The sequence below is a fragment of the Canis lupus genome, chromosome 38, assembly GCF_048164855.1.
Source record: "Canis lupus baileyi chromosome 38, mCanLup2.hap1, whole genome shotgun sequence".
Classification (NCBI taxonomy): Eukaryota; Metazoa; Chordata; class Mammalia; order Carnivora; family Canidae; genus Canis; species Canis lupus.
The window spans coordinates 15,460,856-15,485,500 of NC_132875.1; the positions used below are offsets into that span (position 1 = coordinate 15,460,856).

The 24,645-nt window shown below is 33.0% G+C and overlaps 1 protein-coding gene across 4 annotated transcripts in view; it reads right to left on the reverse strand.

Annotated features, from left to right (window-relative positions):
* Positions 1 to 24,645, reverse strand: part of BRINP3 (BMP/retinoic acid inducible neural specific 3) — a 378,546-nt gene that overhangs the window by 53,983 nt on the left and 299,918 nt on the right. For all 4 annotated transcript variants that reach the window (XM_072814341.1, XM_072814340.1, XM_072814342.1 and 1 more), the window contains one exon: positions 11,028 to 11,250. In XM_072814341.1, the coding sequence (XP_072670442.1) occupies positions 11,028 to 11,250 (223 nt within the window). The remainder of the gene's footprint in view (positions 1 to 11,027; positions 11,251 to 24,645) is intronic.

Sequence of the window (24,645 nt, forward strand, 5' to 3'; positions counted from 1 at the left end):
TCTAATAAGCATCAAATTATTTTCTATGAGGTCCCTCATGTAAAGTAGAAAATAGTGTAAGACAAATACTATCTTAACCTACATATTTACAAGCGACAGTTTTAACATAACCAATTCTGTCTACACACATTGAAGCTTCTAATGTCATTTGTATGAAAACTGACATAAGACTTTCATGTAATATGAAAAAAAGCCGCTTTGAGTTATTCCTCTTTTATGTATATACTGTATTATTCTTTATAAAAAAAAGAGATTTGAAAATTCTGTGCTACTCTAAGTTAGATCACCCATACATCACGGTGTTTACCTCTGGTTCCAACATTTTAAAGGCGTAATATTCAGGGAGAAAGGCTCATGGATAACATAATAATTCTGATTTATAAGACAGGTTTCTGCTTTGAGATAATAAAACCACCACACTGTCCCAAAGGTGGATGATGTTCAGCTTCCTATTTATTTTGGTAAGTAAACATGTAAGTATCCATTTTTCCATAATAAGTAAAATTGCTTAGAAGTGACTCAAATAGAAATGAGACTGATTTTCAGCCCTGATTTAAATATATTTAAAAACTGAAAGTACATCCATTCTAAGTTTGATTGTCAATAACATTATAAGATTTATAAAAATATTAGTGTCTTGGGATCTGTATTCTCAGTTTGTGGCTCATGTACAAACCACTGACGGTTAATATGATATCAACAAATAATCAGCTTATTTTCTCATTTTCCATTACATTTTTCTCTCTGAGATATAATTTATATAACAATTCACCACCACAGGAAAGGTTGCATTTAATGGCACTCTCCACTTCATGCAAAATATTGGGATGAAAATCTCAGAGCTCTTTTTATTTTAAAAAAGAAATGTGACAAAAGTGTTTTAGTAAATGAATTAGCATTTAACTTGTAGGGCCATTTCAAATTATACCTGTATAGAGTTGACATAGTATAACTTCTAAGTCTTTCTGAGAAAGTATTTAAAATGATTATTTGCCAGAAACTGGCACCTGGTACCCAGAATACATCTGAGAAGTTGAGAAAACAAAAATCTAAAATCATTTTAAGTTCAAGGTAATTGTCAAATATTTAATGGTGATTGAAGTAAGTAAATAGCAATTGAAGGCAACTCTAGAATCTGTAAGAATTGTATTAAAAATGATGGCACAGTTTTTTCCAATTATATACTTTGAGGCTTTAGCAAGTATTTTAGGAGGTAAAAAAATTTTGTTCTGAGAAATCTTTGTTTAAACAAACCTATTTTGGGGCTTCTGCATGGCTCAGTTGGTCAAATGCCCAACCCTTGTTTATGGCTCAGGTCAGGATCTCATGGTCCTGCGATCAAGCATGAGCTCCATGTTCAGCAGGGAGTCAGCTCATCTCTCCCTCCTCCCCTGCTCCTCCCCACGCTCTTTCTTTCCCTCTCAAATAAATAAATAAATAATATCTTTAAAAAAGATCTATTTTAATTGTAGGACATTTTAGAGTATTTGACAGGCATATAGACATTGTAGATTTCCAAGTAGAATTTAAAATGATTACAGTCTCCAAATTTGCATAGCAGTGACTTCTTTTAAAAAAGTGTTTATGTATTTATTTAAGAAAACAAACAATAATGTCTCAAAAGATGCAAGCTTTTTGGTGAAACCCATGAAGGACTATTACCAACTCCTTAGTGAAGAGAAAATGAGGACTGATAGAAAAGCTCTTCAACCCCTCTTTGTGGCATTAACCGGTGGTTGGTGTCGAATAAGAAACTGATTCTGTTTGAACAAAGTGGTACTACTGCAAGTGGTGCTAGCAAAAGGGGCTTCTTCATCTTGGATATTACAGATCTTGCGACTTTATTTCCAAGATTTTCCTGATAGGACTCTTTCTTTCAAAGAAGTTAGTGTTAAGTGTTAAAAGTTCTCTGTCAATATAGCTGTCTACATTGTTACTGTTCAAAAATCTGATTATTTTAGCCAGCAATTCCACTGAGCTTCCAGGGGGGAAATGTGTTTGGGAATGACATTCTTAATCTTTCTTAGAAAGTGTTGTAATGTCAAGAAAATAGAGTAGGAGGTACTGAAATGGCATTTGCGAGGTGAACACCATGAAAAACAGAGAGGAATAAATCTTCTTTGGAATATATGTCATACTCAAGACGCTGTCCTTTGTTTCTTGGCTTCCTTTTCAGATGAGAATAAACTAACTTAAAGTCAACATGAGACAACAGTAGAAGATTTTTACTTAAAATGTAATGAACTGTCGACCTGTCATTTTGCACTATTCTCACACAAGTACTAATGCACACATTCACTTATGTCCACAGAATTTCCAAGAGCCAAGACCCTTGTTATTTTTAATTTTGTTAATATTTTCAAAAGCAGCTATGTAGAAAAACTGCCTCTTTGTCTTGAATTTGGACCTCATTCCAAAATTGTGGGTTGTAGGCAGTATATTCTCAACAAAATGTCAAGGTGACAAGATCTTTGATTGTTCCACATAACCTTTTATACATGAAAGACAGAAAAAGAGAAAGCCCAGCACTGTCATCTCACAGATATTCATTTTAATAATTGTTTTAACTCTACTTAAAGTGGTTCACCTGGGGTACTGTTATGGCTAGCAAATGACTGATTCGAAAAGTACAAATAATCTTTATATCTAAATATAACTTTGTTTTAAAATAATTATTTTCAGCTAGTATTTGTCCATATCTAATGAATTGAAAGATCATGAAATGATTTCTGAGCTGAAGGTCAAAGTAGGGGTGTTAAAGTGAAAATATAAGTACATTTTAGAGCCATGAGATCTGAAGTTTAAGCTACATCAAGAATTAAGTAAAAGGAAGTGGTTTGACTTGCAATGATGTGGGTGGAACGAGAGTGTTTTGTGCTTAACAAAATAAGCTAGTCAGAGAAAGACAAATACCATATGATTTCATTCATATGTGGAATTTAAGAAAACAGATGAACATAGAGGAAGAGGAAAAAAAAGATGAGGCAAATCATAAGAGGCTGTAGAGAAAAGCTGAGGGTTGCTGGAGGGGAAGGGGGCGGTGGTGGGCTAAATGAGGGATGGGCATTAAGGAGGGCACTCCTTGTGATCAGCACTGGGTATTAAACGAAAGTGACGAATCACTAGATTCTACACCTGAAACTAGAATTATACTGTATGTTAACTAACTGGAATTTAAACAAAAACTGGAAACAATTTTAAGGAAAGGGAGTGGCATGAGAGAAAACACAAATTTGCCAATTTTAAAATTGTGTAGAAGTGGCCCTCTACCAAGAAGGTGGAGCTTTCTCTCTCTCTTTTTCCCCACTTTTAATTCCCTCCTTGAAAACTAATATCCTTGGATTCCTTGAATCAGAATCCAGGCTACTTTGTGTTATTCTATACAAGTAACAATAAATGTGTTTCTTAGAGCATTTATATTATTATCTTTATGATGAATTTTATTTTGACTATGAAACACATGAAAGCACATTTTGAAGAAAAGTCATTAATATATTATAAACACCTACACCAAAGAAATAGTGTTTTCTGTTTGGGGAAAGTTAAATAATAATTATTTAAGCACTTTCCATGTGCTGAGTAATTTATAATTGTTATTTATATCTTTTACATTTCTCAGTCACACATTGAAGATATCCAAATATTGACTATTTAAATATACCTTCAAATATTGACTATTTAAATATACTACTTCATTATTACTTAGCATGTGCTTGTGAGTCATCATTTGGTGGCTGAAACACACCCAAAAAATACAAAATTCTTTTGTAACAGAAATGTAAGGAAAATTAATATCCTGACTTTCCCCTACAGTTTTATATAAAATTGTTCACAGCAAAAGTCTCTTGTATTAATCATATAAATGCCATTTTTAATTAAATCACAGATTCTGCAATATTGAAGGACTTGGAGGCCATTCAGTAAAGTCCTTTTATTATTAGAATGCAAGTTTGGCTGCAGTAGCATAAGCCAGATAATATTGGCTCAGAAAAAATGCAATTTTATTCCTTTCTCAATACCAGTACAAACATAAACAATCCATGACTGATTTGGTAGCTTCAGAAAAATTGGATTTTACTATCCTTAACACGTTTCTTTAAGTCATGATTTTTCATTCCAAGCCATCACATTTTAATTTTAGCCAGGGGAAGAAGAGAAGGTAGATAGCACATATTCCTCTTACTTTAAGGATCCAATTCAGAAGCTTCATGAATTGTGGAAGCTTCTTTCATGAATTGTGGAAGCTTCCTTCCACTTACATCTGTTTGACTAGAATTACCCATTCTAGGTTCAAAACCCATGAGGTGTGGTATAGCAAGAGTTTTGCTAAAATCAGGGGTTGTGTTAGTAGGTAAAGAGAAGTAAAGGAAGAAGACAAATAATCTCTATCAAAGGACCCACAATTTGTCTTCCAGGTCCTTAGGAGGAGTTGAAATTGATCTAGGGCAGCATTATAGGAGTGGTCCCCAGAGCTCTTGGTGTGGGTGAGTGGGCAGTGGGTAATTGGAAGCAAGATTCTATCAGCGGGTATACAAGGTGATAACATGTTCATAGATATACTAAGACATTATCTTTCTTTTGCATTATGCTGACATTTGCATTGATGCCAAAAGCAGTGGTGGGTAAACTACCGCTGGAGACTTAGCACAAAGCAAAGACTTGGAACCAAACTGCTGTACTAGTAGGCATATATTATTTTCTGCCACATACTTGTAGAACAAAAAGAAAGTAAGTTTCAGTTAAAAATGTTCTTGGTGAAGCTGTAAAAAAAAGTTTATTGTGTCTCAATTTTCAGTACAAATCCACATGTCAGAACAAAATGGGAATATGAATAAAGCATTTGTGTTACACACTGAACTATAATGGTTGCCTCGAGGCAAAACACCTGTGCAATTGTTTCCATTGCAAGCTGAGGTAAGCACTTTTTTCATGGCAAATCATTTTTACTTGAAAGAATAATTGACAGACAAACTAGTTTATTCAGACTTGGATACTTGGCAGATCTGTTATCAAAACTGAAAGAAACAAACCTATCACTTCTAGACAAACCACTGGCATATTTAATATCAATGTTAAAAGTACAGTTTTCAAGGGAAAATTAGAAATTTGGAAAAACTGTAACCACAATGAGATTAACAGCTCCCAATAAAGGTTTTCCTCACGAACCCAGTGATGATAGTAAGGAATGATTTGTTGTTGTTGTTATTTTATAATGCTACGTTGTCAGCATTTGGAAGATCTTCAAAACTAAGTGCATCGATATTTTCCAAATGACTGGCACATGATTTCATATGCATGATTAAAGATCCATTTTAAAGTTCAAGACAGACAAAATAATTTAATGTAAGATGTCAAAATGTTAATCACATGGTTTTAGATTCTACATTACATATAACTTTTTAAAATCTATCACTTGCTGAATTTTTGGTGCAGTACAAAAAAGTAATATACACAATTATTTGAAAAGGCCATTACAATAGTCACTTCTCTAATAAATCTATGTGAGATTACAAAATTACAATTTGTAACTGATGCATACACAGTCATGAAAATTCAGCTATTTTCTCTTAAGCCAAATATTAAGCAATTCTGCAGAAATCTTTCAAACTTAAGTGTTATATATATTAATCTGCAGTGATCATACTTACTGTTCCTTCTAATTGTATTAATAAATACATTTTAAATTTTGTTTTAAATTTTTTTGTTTTAATTTTTAATTAATAATTTCATTTTACTGTAGTAAGTACATATATATATATATATACATACATACATATATATATCTCATACAAAAAAGCTCTTTGTATTTTCCCATAATTTTTAAGACTGGAAAGGAGTCCTGGGACCAAATAGTTTGACATCTGGTGGTCAAAGTCATTATAGAAGATTTCAGCTAGAGGATTTTCCACTAAGATAACAGAAAAGCTACACTGAAGGCATATAAAGCAGAAGAATGTTTTATGTACATGTCACCTGAATATCATACCATACTTGGAAGTAAGAATACTTTGTCTCTCAATTTTGCTTTTCAGGGCACCTGAGTGGCTTGGTGGTTGAACATCTGCCTTTGGATCAGGTCCTGATTCTAGGGTCCTGGGATTGAGTCTCACATCAGGCTCCCTGCAGGGAGCCTGCTTCTTCCCATGCTTATGTCTCTGCCTCTTCCTGTGCCTCTCATGAGTAAATAAATAAAATCTTATTTTTTTGTTGTTGTTGTTGTTTTTCTTCTCTTGAGGATAAAGGTGGAACGGTGATAGGATAAAACATGTAAATAAAAGTGAAAATTGCCCTTGGAAAATTATAAAGACTTTTAATTCTGATTCTCCTCCTATTTTAAGCATTGTTAACCTGGGAGGGGTGTGGTCCAAATCAGTACATTGGTATACTATGAATAATGTAATTGAAATAATGAATTTGGATAAAATGTGTTCTTACATCATTGTTACTTTCTTTCTCCAAAGGCCAGTGCAAAGATGGCAAGGACATGGGGTGTTTCTCTTAACATACTAGCCATGGATTTTTATCTCAAGAAGTAGTGCATCACTAAATTTTCTATTTTTAATTTTTATAATGATATGGTTGATATTCCTACAGTCACAGTTTTGTAGTCCAAAATCAACTACAAACAATTGGCCAATTTAAGGATTTACATTACAGATCCATTCCTTATATATTACAGAATTATTGATAATTTGAAACCAACCAATTTTCTAAATTCTGTACCACCATTACCAATGCCTAGTTTAAAATCATAGTTTTCATTACACATTTGAAGTCATCAAGATAACACTTGAAAATATACATATACAAAAACTTAGTTCAAATTATTTATTGAATTTGATAACAAAATCCAAAAAAAATAGTAACCAGAAAAAGTAAATGGTTATGAAATAGATTTTAAGATAAATATCATGCAAAACTACATAGAGAAAAGAATTACTTGATTAAATAACATTTTAAAACAGAATTTTGTTTGTCTACTATAAAGTAATTAAATCTTACTTTTTTAGTAAATGTAGGCTTTTGGGAATAGTATTCACACTGTTGTGCATATAGCACAGTTAAAAAGAAACTATGAATCAGGTTCTCAGCTGGGGAGTAGGAGATGAGGGTAGAGTAGTGCATCGCTGGAATTTGAGCTCAAATAGCCACAAGTATGGCAGAAAGTAAATGGGAGGAGTCTTGAGAACTCAACTCTATATCTTCCAAACAAGAGAGGATTTTCTTAACTCATCCAATACTATGACTTTTCAAGATTGAAATAAAGGTCATTAAAGTGACCTAGATGAAATACACTTCCACCCCAGCCCTTCCTTTTTTAGTCAGGGTGTAGTACCTATAATCCTAGAATTATTCTTGTCCAAGCTGGCAGTAGTCTAAAAAATGCTTCTTATGTATAAATGTCTTTTCTAAGCATGTTTAATCTATTCTGTCTAGGAATAAATACTGTAACATCTTATATAAAATTATTTTACCTAACCAAAGTTTGCCTCTCTTCATTATTAAAGAAACATATTTTAATGAAAGATTACATTTTAACAAAGATTACATATTTTAATACAAGATAAGGATTGTAATATCTGATTGCTTTTATTGAATGCATGAAAATTACTTATAAAAATTTCCTGTAATGACTTAAAATTATTTTTGTTTCTATAATTCTACTGTTCACAAATCAGGAAGTTACAATTTATCTTCACATATTTCCATTTGGTTCCTGTGCCCAGTAAAATGTGATTTTTCCTCAATGTTTAATGGCTATATTACCTTATTCTTTTGCTTTTAATGTTATATATTTATTACTTTCTTTATTAGTTTTGTAGTGCACCATGAAGACTTGGAAACAACTTCCGCTTTTCCGTTGTCCCCATCCCTGAGCCAATATTCTTTTAAAATGCCTTTCTTAACATTGTGCAACAATAGTGCATTGGAAAATACCATAATAACACATGAGCTTTGACAAAATTAACTATCAAAACAACCAAAATCAAATACATTTATAGTACTAGCCTTTGAAGGTACTTCTCTATCTTGAATAAGCTTTATGGCAAGCAGAAGATATTTATTACCACAGGCAAATCACATTTTTATACTTCATTTTTACTGCCTTCAGGACATATTCAAAATGGATCCAGGTTTTTATTTGCTTTTATATCCACTAAAAATGTCCCCTATTATTATAAGTGAAAGAAACCAATTTGAATTAGTTGATGGTATAAGAGAAAATTACTGGAAGGATAAATCAGATATCTCATATGTTTGAAAGTATGAAAAAATAAAAAAAGAAAAAATCTGTTATATGTAATCCTCTAATGCATTAGAAAAGAAAGTTGGTCAAAGGTGCAGACGCATCATTTTGTAGATTAGCAAGAAGTCGTAAATTGATTTTCTAAGAGCACCAAATCACTCTGCATAACAAAAATATAGACAGATTTCAGTAAAAAAAGGGTTATATGAAGAAATGAGGGTCAATAAAGAGAGAGGATTAAAAGAAAAATATCTAGATATTCAGCAAAGGAGAAAGGGAAGTAGGGTGAAAAGAAAAGAAACTGAAGAGAAAACAAATATGAGGTAAAATATTTTTACACATTATTCTTGCATGTCAGTTATAAGTACCATTCTCATTTTCACTTTGAAAATATTAAAATTTATGTTTTTCTTGCCTGTGTTACAGAGTTGTAAATACTTGGTGACACATAAGGGACAGAAAAAATCATCTTTCAGTTAGAAATAAAAAAAAGATGGATAACAAAGCTTCAGAGAGAGAAATGCACTGGATGTAGGGGTCAAGAGAAAATAAGGGTTTGAATGATCGTGAATTCTCTGTCCCAGACTGGGTCTACAGCCAGCTTCATTGTCATCTACCGTAGACAGGATGTATGCAAAAGAGATGGTTAGCTACCCTTCTCACCCTCACATCTTAAGGTCTTACTGATAGGTAGAGACTGGCCCTTGACAGGTGTGGTCTAAATGCTGTGTTCCCTCAAAATTCACATGTTGGAATCTTAACCCCCAAAGATGATGGTATTAAGAGGTGGGCCCTTTGAAGGTGCTCAGTTCATGAGGATGGAGCCTTTGTGAATGGGATTAGTATTCTTAAAATCAAAACTCCAAGGAGATCTCTCACCCCTCCCACGGTATAAGGACATAGTAAGAGGTCAGCAGTTTGCTACATGACACAGTTCTTAGATAAGAATAACATAGACCTAAACTTATTCTTCCCTGTGACATGAGAGAAGGGATTTTATCATCTCACCTTTCATTATTAATGAAAAAGAGATAACTTCATAAAAATATTTTAATCAATTTTTAGTGGTTTGCTGCTGCCTGTATATACTGGCTCAGAAGAACCAATTTTGCATATCACAAGAATTGGAAAATGCTATAAATTAGGGTCCCCACCCAGGAAAGCTGGTTGTTAAACTTTTACCAACATACCTTAAATGTGAATAAAATATAATAGCACAAAATAGTGTAGCTGAGTTATTTTGTAGAAATTATGTATGAATATTTTAAAATAATTACTATAATTTTTGTCCTTTAATGAAATGAATATGTCATTGTTACTGACCTCAAAAGTTTTAGAATAGCAAAAAAGTTCACTACCTCAAAGAAGCCAGATTGTCACAGGCCTCACAATTTACTCAAGTCAGAATGAGGATTTTAACTCCGTATGAATTCATGAGCGCAACAGTGGTGACAATGTAAATTTGGTGAGATTACTCTGAGTATCCTGCTTTATCTCAAGGATGAGTTACACTATGTATTACAAGGAAAAACTTCAACCTATATGTCATTATATGAAAGTGTCAAGAAATCATCTTACTTGTCAGGGTTCATTTTGTCAATCTCATTTTGTTTGGTTTTGCTTATTTTTTTCACATTTTAGAGTAATAGACCAATACTAAGTGTAGGAAAAAAAAAAAAAAGCTGAGAAAAAAATTCCATAGAGGCAAGACAAAAAAATAAAATCTCAAATGGAAGTGAGTCACAGGTATTGCTTATCTACTTCTTCTTTCAGAAAATTTTGAAAACATACTTCACATACATACAACCTCTTTTTTTCACTATATCCTATAAAAAGATTGTAGTACATAGTTTGTTGTCATTTTTCCCTAATATCATTTTATTCTATTAAAATTGAAAAAAGCAAAACAAATAAATCTCATATTCCTTGTAAAAAATAGAGATGGAAAAAAATTCAAATTCAATAAAATTGTTTATGTAGCAAGCAGTCTGTGTGTGTGTGTCTGTGTGTGTGTGTGTGTGTGTGTGATGACTAATAACCAACTTGAGAATTATGCTAAATTTAAAAAGAAAGTCAAGAAAACCTCTGGTGATCTTTGATTTATTTAGTTTAAAAATTTAGAATGCAAATATTTATTTCTATAATTTATTAAATTTAGTTCCATGTATTTTCCATTAAATTTAGTTCCAAATAATACATCTTTACTTTATTCTTTTTAATCTTTATCATGCTTATTTATTCTGTACACATCCAATTGAATTGTGTCATATTTTCATACTTTTCTTACAAATCTTGTACCTTTATGACATATTTGTATGTTTAAATTTTATTTATTTTTACTAGAAATTAATGTAGCTCTCATGATATATTGGACCCCACTACCTGCTCATTTCCAGTTTTCATTTCTCCACTCACCCCTTAAATATATCTTTAGATTCTGTCTAAACACTTTCCTTTTTTTTTTAAGGTTTATTTATATATTTGAGAGAAAGAGAGAAAGAGTGAATGAGAGGAGGGGCTGAGAGAGAGGGAGAGAGAGAATCCCAAGCAAACTCTGGATTGAGCAAGGAGCCTAATGCAGGGCTCTCATTTGGATTACTATTTTGGAGAATGCAATTTATTATTTTTGAGACCTAAGAGAAAACGTTTTCAAATTATCTCTAATAATATAAATTATAACATAATGCTATGTATATTATCACATCCGCATTCAGAAAATAGATAGAGCTCACTATCAAAACAATGTCCTTAGTTGTCTATATTAGCATAAATGTCTTACCTTTGTCTTGGCAAACTGATGAGGGGTTGTTTATGACACCTCTTGCTAAGGCTAAAGAGCTTGTGTACAATTTTCTGCGCCTTCAGGAATAGCTGCTTCATGCTGTTCTCCAGTTGTTCGTAGCGGCGCTGAAAATTAGAATCCATTGTCCACAAATGCATTATGGTAGATGTGTTGAGGAAATAATTCATGGGTAGCCTTTTCATAAAGAACTTGAATTCATCTGGAAAAATGTTAAAATTCAATACTTTAATAAACCAACTATTTTCCCCTTTTCCAAAATAAATTTAATATGTTAATATTAAAAACAAATACTATTTATTATTTTATGTACAACAAATTAAAAGCAAATTGGAAATTTTTTTTGATGCTTTAGAATTGTTTTCTTTTTTGTTCCCCTTAAAGTAGAACTTTCATGGTAGAAGATAATGAAAATAATTTGTACTAAAACAAGTATTTGGCCAGAAAGTTTAAGCTGAATTTAATTTTTCAATGTTCTCCTTTGGAGGGTTTTTGAATGAACTTTCTCCCACAAGTAGTAGTCATTAATTCAGCTTTCATTTTTGGCATTAGTACTAATAATCCTTTCCAAATGTTTCATACGAAAGAAATAATTTCATTAACTCAGCATAGAAATACATATAATTATTATTAAATGAATATATTAATGCTCAAAGAAAAAGAGAAGACTTTTAAAATAGAAGATTATAATATTCAACTATGCATTCTGGTTATTCCCTTTAACTAACCATATTCTAACTTGTAGAGACAATGTAGTTTAAAACAAAGTGTATGCCAAAGAGAAAAATTTAAAAAGAATTTAAAGCTCTAATTCTGGCTTTTGTTTTTGTGCTGATCATTACCGTATCTGAAATTGTTTTCTTTTTAAATGTCTGATTAACCAACAGTAGAAACAAAACTTGATGCTATACTAAAATAAGCAATCACCGAAAGGTCTGTTAATGATCTTAACACAAAAGAGAGTTGAGACAATAGCCAAAAGATGGAAACAAACCAACTATCCATCCACAAATGAATATATATCTTAATTATGGTGTACATAGATATATATGAATATTATTGACCCATAAAAATATAATGAAGTTCTGACATATGTGGCAGCATGAATAAACTTTGAAAATATGTAAATGAAATAAGCCAGACTAAAACAAAAAGACAAATATTGTATGAGTCCACTTATATGAAATATCTAAAATAATCAAGTTCATTGGGATAGAAAATAGATTAGAATTTACCAAAGGGTGAGGGAAGAGGGAATGGAACATTATTGGATTATAGCTACAGAATTTCTGTTTGTGGTGATGAAAACTTTTTCAAAAAAAGATAGCAGTGATGGTTGTACATCATTAATGTAATTAATGTCACTGAATTGTATAGATAAAATGGGAAATTTTATGTTGTATGGTTTTATCACAGTAAAAACCAATAAAAAGAGATAGTATAGCCTTTCCTCCCATCTCTCCTTTTCTTCTAAAGTAAATATTATGAACTAGGAGTAAAAAAGAAACCCACAAAAAAAAAAAAACCTCTTTGTATCATTTTGCTATTTCTTTAAAATATCAGTGTTAAGAATATCATATTGCACCCATTTCACTGTAGTAGATGGCTGATTGCTCCTCCCCACAAACACAGGAACTCACCACAAGATGTTTTCAGTGGCTGAAGATGTAGTATTTGGCAAGTGAGGCAAATGATATTTTAGTTACTATAAATATAATATAATATAAATATAAATATAAATTTTAGTTATCCATCAAAAAGTACATGGTATGCATTAAACCTCAGCTTCTCTGTGCCTTCATTTCCTCCTTTGAAAATGAAATAGAACATTGTGGATGATCATAACCTTATTTCACTTTAAAATTCTATGATGTTATAAGCATTTCTTTAAATTACCTTTTAGCTAGTTATCCAATTCAAAAACAGTTGTTTTTCTAATGTTCAGTTGCAGCTATTTTTATTTAACTGGATTTGGACAAGGTGTGTCAATAGCCATTTCTTGATGTGGGCAGTGTGTCTAATGCACTATTTTAAAACCTCCAAATTATCATTTCTTAAATGATGCCATTCACTTGGGAAAAGTGTATTACATTAACACACACACACACACACACATACATATATATATTTAGAGCAATTAATTTATATTTATTTTATTAGTAGGGTTATTTTGATATTCCGACCCAAAGTCTTTCATCAATGCTGACAAATAAAACTTTTTGGCAATTAATAGAAAATTATATTCTGAATATTAGAGTTGTCATTTCTTCTGGAGCAAATGAACACAGAGTCCTGGTGTCTTTTGGACATTTATGGTCTAGACATTTACCACAAGAAGAAGGAAAAATAAAACAAAAGGAAAAATGATTTATGAAGGGAGATTTTGGAGAATGTATCCACTTGATATGCTTCAAATCATTTTTTAAGTAAGCGGGGTATAAATAAGAGATGCATTTTAAAATTCCAATTTCACAGTACCCTACATTTCATGTGGTCCCATATGTCTCTTTTGAGAAATTCCCTCTTTTGAATAAAGGAGTTGATGCATGGAAATTGGAAAGCATTTCTTGGATTATTCACAGAACAGATGCCACCTCTTTGAAAACTAATCATTCATTTCATTGTCATCTTTTACTTGAACACTTTTGATAAGACTTTATTGTTTCATGGCTTTGCATATTTTCATTGTTTGCTATAATACTCTTCTGAGAGTTTCTAAATTAGTAAATTTTATTCAAGATAAATAATATTTTAAAACAGGATGTATTTTGTATTACCAAAGTGTATGTAATAGTGTATGTCAGCTGAAAACTGTCACTATACTATTTCTAAGAAACATAGTTTTAACATGGCACTTGAATAATCACTTCATTATGAAGTCATTAAGAGTCAACACTGACAGTCACTCAAAACATTTATTGGACACCTGCTGTGCACAGAGCATACAGATGTTTCAGTCAGTCGATGAGAGCGACTATGGATAAACTTTCATCTTATTTTTTTCAATGGCAAATGACATGAGATAACTTCTAGTATTAAAATAACAACCTCAGTTTCTGAAATTCATTCTACTTAGAAGTCAAGAGAATCTCCAGAAATATTCCCATGGATAGCTTTTCCTTTGTGCTCGGCAATTAGTAAAATCCATATTTATAGAATGTGAACATGAAATTTGAATGATACAGTAGACTTATTATATAAATCCAAGGATTTATGTAACTACAAAGAGATAATACAATGATTAGGGGAGGCCAGATAACATTTTATCCTACAGTAGTTGCTAGAAGCCATGTTGAAAATAAAGCACTATTGCTTTTCAAATGACAAGTAAACAATGACTAGCCATATATTTGGGGGTGAATAAATTTGTAAAAGAAAACAAATTAATGTTGCATAAAAATAATCCAGAAAAACTAAATTTAGTATCTAGATTCCTAGACAGATATTAATCTGGAAACACCAGTTAAGTATGTACCAACTAAGTACTTTTGCTCGGTATGGAGGACAATAGAGAAACAAAATCATACAACAACAATGATAATGGTAATAAACATCCTCTTGCTCACAGGAATTTATAGTCAATCAGTCTTCTTAATAAAACTATTTCACATGAAGCAAAGAATAACACAGAGAAATGCATGATGTTAATTCTGTGGGGGCAAGGAGAATTAGGTTAAGTGACAACTTTCCAATAACTATAGAAGACTAGCAAGGCACCATGTTAACTTCCTATACTGTTACTACTTCTCCATTAAAAATGAAGTGTTTTTTAAAAAAATAGTTGAACAAAGTTTGTTCCTTTTTTCCCCCTTTCCCCTGATAGTAACTCTAGTTAATACTTGATATTTAATTAGCCAATTCTGGAACTAATTCATTCTCCCCCTCACCCCAACTCTGTGTCTCTCTCATTAGCTCTTACTTTGACAAGAACTGTTTTAAGTGCTTTAAATGCTAATATAATCCCTCCAATAATCCTTCATGTAAATTTTATTGGCATTTCTATGTGTGTAGAATACAGATAATCTTTACTTTCATAACTCTAATGTTAACAAAAATTTTTATTGACATTCCTGCATTTGCATATTGATCTAATGTATTTATATGCACTCTATTCTCATGCTTCACAATTGAATCAAATAGGTAAGAGTAGAAAAATGAAAAATTTTAGGGTGTAAAATAGCCAGTCATATGTAACCCTGATTTCTGTTTCTGACTATACTAATGAACATGATAATCACTGACCAGTATATCTTTGATTATGTATTTTTAAATATTCAGAATCTCTATTCAGAACTGATTTAGAATATATTTTCAAAGGTGCTCTAAAGCATTCTTCTTTCTCTTCTTCTTCTTCTTCTTCTTCTTCTTCTTCTTCTTCTTCTTCTTCTTCTCCTTCTTCTTCTTCTTTCTCTTCTTCTTCCTCTTTTTAAAGCAAGCCCAATACCCAGCATGGAGCTCAATACAGAGCTGAATTCATCACCCTGAGCTCAGATTGGGAGTCCTATGCTCAACCAACTGAGGCACCCAGGCACCCCCTAAGGCATGCTAAATTTTTTAGAGCTTTGAGAAAATATAATTTACTTCCTCAAAAGTGTAGAAGACTAATAAGGTATTTTTCATTATTATTCAGAAATTATTTCTTAAGTTCTAAATCCATGAGAATAATCCAAAACAGAAGCTGCTTACCATTAGAAAGTAAGACTATGGTTAGGAAGAACTGAGGGAGGAAACTGGTGCTTTTATGGTTTCTATGAATTCAGATGAACTTGCTTTTGGCTAAAATTTAAATAAATATTGTGAATCAATATAAAAAGACAGCCAAGGGACACCTGGGTGGCTCAGTGGTTGGACGTCTGCCCTTTGGCTCAGGGCGTGATCCCAGGATCTGGGATCGAGTCCCACATCCGGCTCCCTGCATGGAGCCTGCTTCTCCCTCTGCCTGTGTCTCTGCCTCTTTCTGTGTCTCTCATGAATAAGTAAATAAAATCTTTTAAAAAATCAATTTTTTAAAAATGACACATGAGATATACACATAGTATATTGACAATTCAATAGTATATTTTGGCTGTCTTGGTTTTTAAGATTTTATTTATTTGTTCATGAGAGACACAGAAAGAGGTAGATACACAGGCAGAGGGAGAAGCAAGCTTCCCACAGAGAATCTAATATGGGACTCGATCCCAGGACCCCAGGATCATGCCCAATCGCTGGGGCATGGGCATGATGCTCAATCGCTAAGCCACCTAGGCATCCCTTAAAAAGCGATCTTAATTAACTGCTTGTTAATATGAAAGTAAAAGTCTACTGGTTCACATTTCATGCATTTTTTTCTTAACATATTGAGACAATCAAAGTATCTTTTCAGTAGGATGATGAAAATTTTCAGTAGGATGATGAAAAATTTTAGGGTGTAAAATAGCCAGTCATATGTAACCCTGATTTCTGTTTCTGACTATACTAATGAACATGATAATCACTGACCAGTATATCTTTGATTATGTATTTTTAAATATTCAGAATCTTATTATTTATATTATTAATATAATTACCTATATATATATATATAATTACCTATATATATATAATTATTATATAATTATTATATAATTAATATAATTACCAATTAATATTACCTATATTAATTGCAAACCTTCACAGCACAGAAACTATGACCTTAAGTAGTAACATATAAGACTGAGACATAAGTGGATCCGGATGTGAGTAGGAAGAGGTCTGATGTGAAAATATGCTGAGAGAGAGAAAATTCAGGCAATCAGCGTCCTGAGTGGCAGAAAGTTACCAAGGACTGAAATGAAAATTTGACCCCTGAGAGAATGCAAGGAATACACAAATTTTGACCCACTTCATAATTCTGACTATAATTACTCAAGCTTTACTTTAAAAATTAAAAAAAAAATTCCTAGGGACTATTTGAATGATTTGTATCCGTTTAGTACTTTCCCAACTTCTACAGTAAATCACTGGCATGACTTTGAGTAGGTACATATTGGCACAAGCCTATTCATACCGTTCTATAAGTCACGGCTATAGAGTTTACACTGAAAATGACAAAATACTATAATGCTGCATAAAGTACATGGCAAGTCTGTTCCATAGCTTGTGAACTGGCCAATTTTATGAGGCTACAAAGTGATGGGTCGACAAAGGCATAAATCTAAAACTGATCCTAATTCCCCAGAAGCTGCCTAGAAATAAGCCATGTTTTTCCTGTTTTCTTTTTCTCTGAAAAATACAGCATACTTTTATATTAAAATGTTTATTACCATGAGCCAATTAATCTGTCCTTCATTGGATTGTCCAGTTTATGAACTCTTTATCAAATGTTTGAGAAGTTACCTAGACCTTTAAGGACAAAACCTGCAAGGCTCAGATCTTGACATTTCCAGTTCCCTTGTAGATACAGAGTGGGTGCATCATATAAGCTATAGGAATCTGGTGTACCCACCCAGCGTTTGAATCTTAAGCTGTTGATGCAATAGCAAAGAAGATGCCCAGAGCAATTCACTCTGGAAATGGTGTTTACAGCAGGAATGGTAGTGTTTAGGAGCAGTCTTGTATTTATTGCAGTTAGCAGCAATGACCTCAATAAATAAGTCTTAGGCAAGATTTTTAACTTTATGTTGACTATGCAGCACAAGCATACTTCTCTAGATTACCTGATTATTCCAAATGCTATACAATATCCTTTAATGAGTTCCTTATCAGATTAAGTTAGCTAGAGCCTGTTTTTCTTACTTCCAGCAAAGAATCTGGGCTAATCAAGTACTGGTACCCAAAGTGGTTTGGCAATAGCTCTTGTGGGCAATAGAGAAAACATATGCTTGGTGTCCAAGATTGATTGAGACAGAGGGTTTTTAAAACCATATGGTATTATGGGTGGAAATTTGACAATAGAAACACCACCTGTGCTCATCTAGAATGTACAGAAAGAATATTTGGGACTATGTGCCTGCATAGAACTGAATGAAGAACATGAAAAATTCAAAGACTGAGGGTGAGTTGGTTACTACAAATAGAGATGGCTTGCTTAAAGAGCTCAAATTCCTACACTTTCTTCTCAAAGAATAGAATGAATATTGGAGACTTTCAAAGACTGTGCTAAAGGACTCTTTTATCTCTTGCAGCTGTAGGGCTTCAAAACAAACTTTGATCCCAAGATTGAATTTAAATTTCCTGCCAGATCTGTTAAATTAAAGTTAGAAACAACACTAAGAAAGCATGGGAACATAGGAACTGGAAGGTAGATATACCAGAGGACTGAAATTAACTCAGAATAATTCAAAGCATTAATCATTAATACTTGTTTCCTTGATCCCAAGAAACAGCACCTTCTTTGTCTGATAGACTAATGCTGTCTTGCTTTCAGCCATTGTAATAATCTTGATCAAAACAGTGACCTGCACTGGAAAGCCGATGTTCTTCGTGACCCACTTCCATCACCCATCATTTTGTTGAAACTATTATAAGATTAATTTTCCAATAGGCTATCAAGAATTTGCTAATTTATATTGGAGCAAAAAAAAAAAAAACATTACATGCATTGGTATTGGTGCGTGGTGAAAAAGAATGCTTCATTGGTGAAAAGAATGCTTCATTGGTGAAAAGAATGCTGACATCTCTGATGAATACTGTGGCTGTTTTCTGTAGGCTGGCATGCCAGTTAGTGTGAAATTCTGTGTGAAATCAGAAAAATTTTTATTTCAATGAGGATATAATTAATACTCTCTGATTGAGGCCTAGTAGCAGCTATTAGTCATTAGAGGTATGATGAACATGGGTATTGTAACCTACAACAGGTTCAGGGTACTACTTAGAGAGGTCTAACTAGTAGGAATTATATAGTTTATTAATCAGCTCATCATGCCAAAGGATTTAAATATAGGACCAGTGCCCTGAGGTCCTTTTTGATTTGTATAATTGAAAAAAAAATTAAATCTGATGACTAAGTCCTGACTTGAGTCATCATGAGAGAGAAGAATGAGGCCCTATTGAATTCCCAACCCTGAATCATTTCAAAGACTTGGAACTGCTATAACATAGTTTAAGTAGGGCAAATCTTTCCTTTATGTTGTGAATTAATTCTTAGGTCTCCTGAATACCAGAATATTCCAGGAATCAGTGTGTAGTCTTATAGAATTAAGATAGTGTATTGGGTTTTCCCTAAATTCCCTTCAAATTAGGCCCAGTGGGACCTTACCTCATGCCATTTTTTATTTTCCCAGTCCCTAACTAAAGAATTAGAATAGGAGAATATTGGCTCCCTGATGTATTATGAAATAAGTCTATTAAGGTAAGAAGGATAAAATGAAGCTTCCCTTTCCTACCAAAAGACTAAATCCAAAATGATATTGCTCGTTTTCTAAGCTTGACACGATTGCAGGAATTAGAAATCCATTCAGTACTGAAAATTGTGAGGATAGTATTCATATTCCATCTCCAATTAACTCACCATGTTGGCTACAGCTTAATCATAGAGCAACTCTAATTAAAACTGCTATTCCAGATGTGGTAGCTTACTGGTGGCATGACTCCTGGCACTAGGGATAAAGCTTCTTCTTGGTACAAACTGTTTTCTCTATCATTGTAAACAGAGATATACCAGAAGCAGTTTCCTTTCATATGTCAGGTACAAGAGCTAAACATTCTCATTTTATTCTGGGGTTCAATCATTTCACAGCCTCTGTAGCACAATTTATTTCATAGGAACATAGATCATCTCATCATGCCATAGGACATATTTTGTTAATGACATCATACTGAAGAGACATGAAAAACACAAGTAGCAGGTATCCTGGCTGCTGGCCCATACCTTAGCTGTGTACAAGGACTGCAAATAAATCTTATGAAAACTGAAGCCCTCAACGCCTGGGTGAGATTTCTAAGTCAGTGGTCCTGGCATATTTCGATAGTATCTCCAAAATGAAGAACAGGTAACTGCTCCTTTAACGACCTTCATAACAAAGATGCACAAATATTGGAAGTTCATCAAATGAATTATCTAGCAACATTACTGATAATGATGAATTCAATCATCTGTATTGGGGTATTGGATGTGCCAGTTGCAGATTCTTTTGCTCCTTTATGTCCTCAAGTCTTCAAGGAATTGCTCTTTCTATGTGATTTAGGGAGTGTTCCTGGCATAGCCTCTGACCCAGAATCTCTAAGTCTTCCTGCTGATTCTGTGAACTAACCAATCCATATCTTTAAATAAATTCCTTTCCTGCTGTGGTCAGATTCTATTCTTGAAAGAATGTTGACTGATAGAGCTATTTGAGGCCTTAAAGGTAATTATAATGCAGAGTTTAACAAAAGTTCACAAGTATTTATTATCTACTGTGTGCCTATCACTGTGCTAGTTAAGTGGTAAAACTATAATAATAATCACTGTAGCTATAACAATTGTACTTTCTTCATGGGAGTTCTGTGTAAGTTAAATGATATAATTACCATGAAAACTTAATAAAATGTCTTTTACGTAATTAGTGATAAATGCTAGCCATTATTTTTCTTCTTATATTCAGTGTTTCTATGTGTGCTGTGCTGAGCACTTTACATGGATTATCTCATTTAATTCTTACAACAATCCTTAGAGATGGGTGCTATTATATTCTGCATTTTGCTGTTGAGGAAATGTACCTTAGCAAGGCTCAGCAAATTGTTCAAAGTGGCACAGTTATTAATTAGAGTTCAGAATAAACCAAGTCTGAAAAAAGCATGACTCCTACCTTAAGAAAAAACACAAGAGAGAGTTAACAGGGGAAAATGATACTATTCTCTATATTTAAAAAGTATTTTGTTTGGCAGATTTTACAAATGTTATTACATCCAACCTCATAACAGCACAGTAGGACAGGCCAGCTTTATTAAGATAAGATGTGAAACTAATTTGAATTATGGAATTATCATATAAAGCCAACTATGAGGGAAAAATTAGAACAATAATAGAGTCAAAAAACGTAAAAGGAGAGCTCATTTTATATTTCTCTGAGAGTTGGGGCAATATTTTACTTTTCTTTGTATTTTCCCTTTCTAAAAGCCTAAGAGTACATTATATATAGTATGAATTAAGTCTGTATTTCTTAAGTGGCTAAACCAATTGACAAGATCCAGAGAAATGCTTGAAGCTAAATATAAACATATACAGAATAATTCTTTTGGAAAAGTAGAGTTTGAGTTTAGTCATATAAAATATGAAGCTACAAGTTATTCATGTGGGAAAACAGAATTAAAAAAAAAATTGCATATTATAGTTCTAAGCCTGAATACTACTGTGGAAAAAGGGAATTCAGGTTGAAAGCAACAATGCAAAAACAAAAAATAGATGAATTTCTTAATTTACAGTTGAGAAACTGACAAATGAATTTCAGGTAGCGAAATGACAGACTAAGTATGTTTCAGAATATTGATAAATATTTGAAATATCTTCCAAAATTGTAACCATTGCTTAAAAGCAAAACTGAAAGTACATATTCTTGGTTGGGTAAGTAAAATGTACATTCAGTATCTTTTAAATATCAAGTGCTCCTCTAGGCACCTAATTCTCTTAATTCTACACTGTAATTACTGCTGTGTCCATGGTATATTTTTGAAAACCGTGATTTAGAGATGTTGAATTATACTCATCCAGCTATGAAGGCTTGTAAGTAATAGCTAGAGAGAAATTGTGGAACACACAAGCAATGAGATCGAGTTCATGAAAAATCATGTGCCTACTATTAGGCAGACAATCCCAGGTGAGGGTAACGGTGGTGAGAAGTAAGAGACTCTATATCATATGCCTTCAATAGCCAGCAATACACAAACGATACACGCCTTGTCTTGAAGTGGGAAAAGTGTGTCTGGTTCCACCCTCCCCTGTCCTTTTTTTGCAGCAGTTTTTATCCCTTTTCAAAAATGAGAGTAGAATCGAAAGAAGTTTAGTGCTTTCTCTATGAACATAGTTCTACAGAAATGTTGAGTTAGTACTTTAAGAACTTTCACCCAAAACTTGTATTTTATATACTATGTTCTTATGTTACATGTTATTAAAATATGTGAAAATATAATAATTATTGAAATAACATTAATTCGCATATTTATTATAAAGTGTCTTCAGGCAAGGTAATTTTAAAACTCTATAACAAAAATCATCATTTTTTAATAATGTTCAAGTTGGCAAATTTATAATTAAGTTACCAATAAGCTTAAAGAATATTAAGATATTCTTGGAGCCCCTAGGTGGTTCAGTGGTTGAGTGTCTGCCTTCTGCTCAGGTCCCGATCCTGGGGTGCTAGGGTCGAGTCTCACACTGGGCTCCTCACAGGGAGCCTGCTTCTCCCTCTGCCTATGTCTCTGCCTCTCTCTGTGTGTCTCTCCTGAATAAATAAATAAAATCTTTAAAAAAATAATATTAAGCTATTCTGATATAGTTTATTTCTAGCATAGTTTCAACAATAGGTAGGACTCCCAATACCCTATTGGAGAAATTATCTGAGTCCCTGGCTATTTGATAGAAGCTTAATACATTGTTTTAGAGCTTCAGAAAACCAAACTTCAACAAAGAGTAAACACACCTTTCAAATAGCGAAGTTTCTGAGAAAAAAAACAACAACCCAGATCTTGCACAGAAGCAGCAAGGAAACTATCAAGACAAGGAGGTTGTCTCCAGCAGATACATTGAATGTCTCTACATACAACTAAGAAGGATGGAGAAGGCAGGCTGTTATGTGGCTGTATGATATACACTTGAAATCTGCTTTTATTTTTCTTCCTTTCTTACAAAAGTCTTACATGTAATCGAGGTATCTACTAGCATAAAAGTATGATAAAATGTTCAGTAAGACAGAGTCATTGCCTGTGGTGACAAATAAATGCCTAAACATGTTTATAGGCATATGCATGTATAGAATTAATATATATAGGAATTATAATTGGTAATATAGTAACTCCTTCCTGAAATATTTATATATTCGTTTTTATGTAAAATTAAGAGATGTTATATTCTCTACTTTCATTAGGCATGAATTGAAAGTATTTCCTCATATGTTTTAATTTTTTAAGGCTTTTTTATCCAGATCCAATTAACCAAATATATTTTGTACTGTGTCCCTCCAATACATTTTCCATAATATTGTGTTTGTTAGGAACTTGAGATTTTTTTAAAAATTAAAACAATATGTGACTCTGCTAATTGTTCATGCTTATTCTATTTATTCCCAATTAAGGCATCTCAGACGTATTTACATGACACAAATTGTTGGCAGCTGTACTCAATTGTTACTCATCATCATCAGTCTGAAGCTGAGAAATCTTTCCCGAAATCCCCTTCCTTGAACACTTCCAGGTTAGTTTGTCAATCAGAGAGACTTGTGGAATGTGGAAGGCAGATAGGAAATGGTAACCATGATTTTCAGAAGTTTATTACAAGAAACTCATGACAGAAGCAGTCCTTCCCAAGATTCAGTAATATGGTGGCTTCTACAGATTTAGCAGTTGCCACAGAAATGGCAGCTTGCCCAGAAGCAGCAAGTTCCAAACACCTCTGCACAAGCTCCACCTTTCCAGTGGTTAGATGCATGCAGCCTCTTGGACCTGTCCATAGTTTTTCCATCTATTCCAGGGCTTCAAGACTAAGTAGATTTAGATGTTTTCCTAATTCTCTGTCCATCCCTTTGATTCTCTTCCCTTCCAAGTTCCTTCCTCATGGAAGTATTATCTCCCATTTCAAGCCCCTTGTTCCCATATGCCTTTCATAGCTTAATTTTACCAACTTCAGATGAAGAAAGAAGGTGAAGAGTTGTGGCTGGTTTCCTACCATATTCATTGCCTCTTACTGAACATTGATTTTATTGTTGACAGCAATGGGACAAATATAAAACAACTTGTAGCCTCTGGTGGATATATAACAACATTCCGACCAGTGTAACAAAAGCAGCAGTCTGTGGTAGGGGAATAGGGCAGGGGTATGAATAAAGTTTTGCTTTTCATATTTAGGTATTGCTCTTTTTCCTTTCAGGCCTTTCCTGAAGTGAAATGCAGACCTGAAGGTGGAGCAGGCATATTTTAAATATGAGAGAAAACCCAATGGCAAGGAGAGACTTTATTCTACATCTCCTCAATTCCATGAAGCAGTACAAACATTACTACCTCACTTCTGTAACACACAGATTTTTGCAACTGAGGATGGGCAAGAAAAAGTGTGGAATAATACTTTTGAAATTTCTTATCTTATGAGCTTCTTATATTCTTAGAAATTATTGAGAAGCCTACAGACTTTTGTTTATGTGGGACATTTTATAGGTATCTACCAAATTGAATTAAATATCTATTTAGTTGCTCATGTACAATAAGAGTAATTAACACTTTGCATATAATCAACATATTTTGAAAAATAACTGTATTTTGAAGACAAAATGTATTTTATAAAAGATTGGCATTATTTCACATTTTTGCAAATGTCTCTAATATCTTACTTAAGAGAAAATATCTGCATCTCATACCTGTTTCTGCATTCAATTTATTGCAATATCACACACCAGGAAGTTTCTAGACATCTCCACTATGCCTCATAAGACAATGGAAGTAAAAAAAGAAGCGA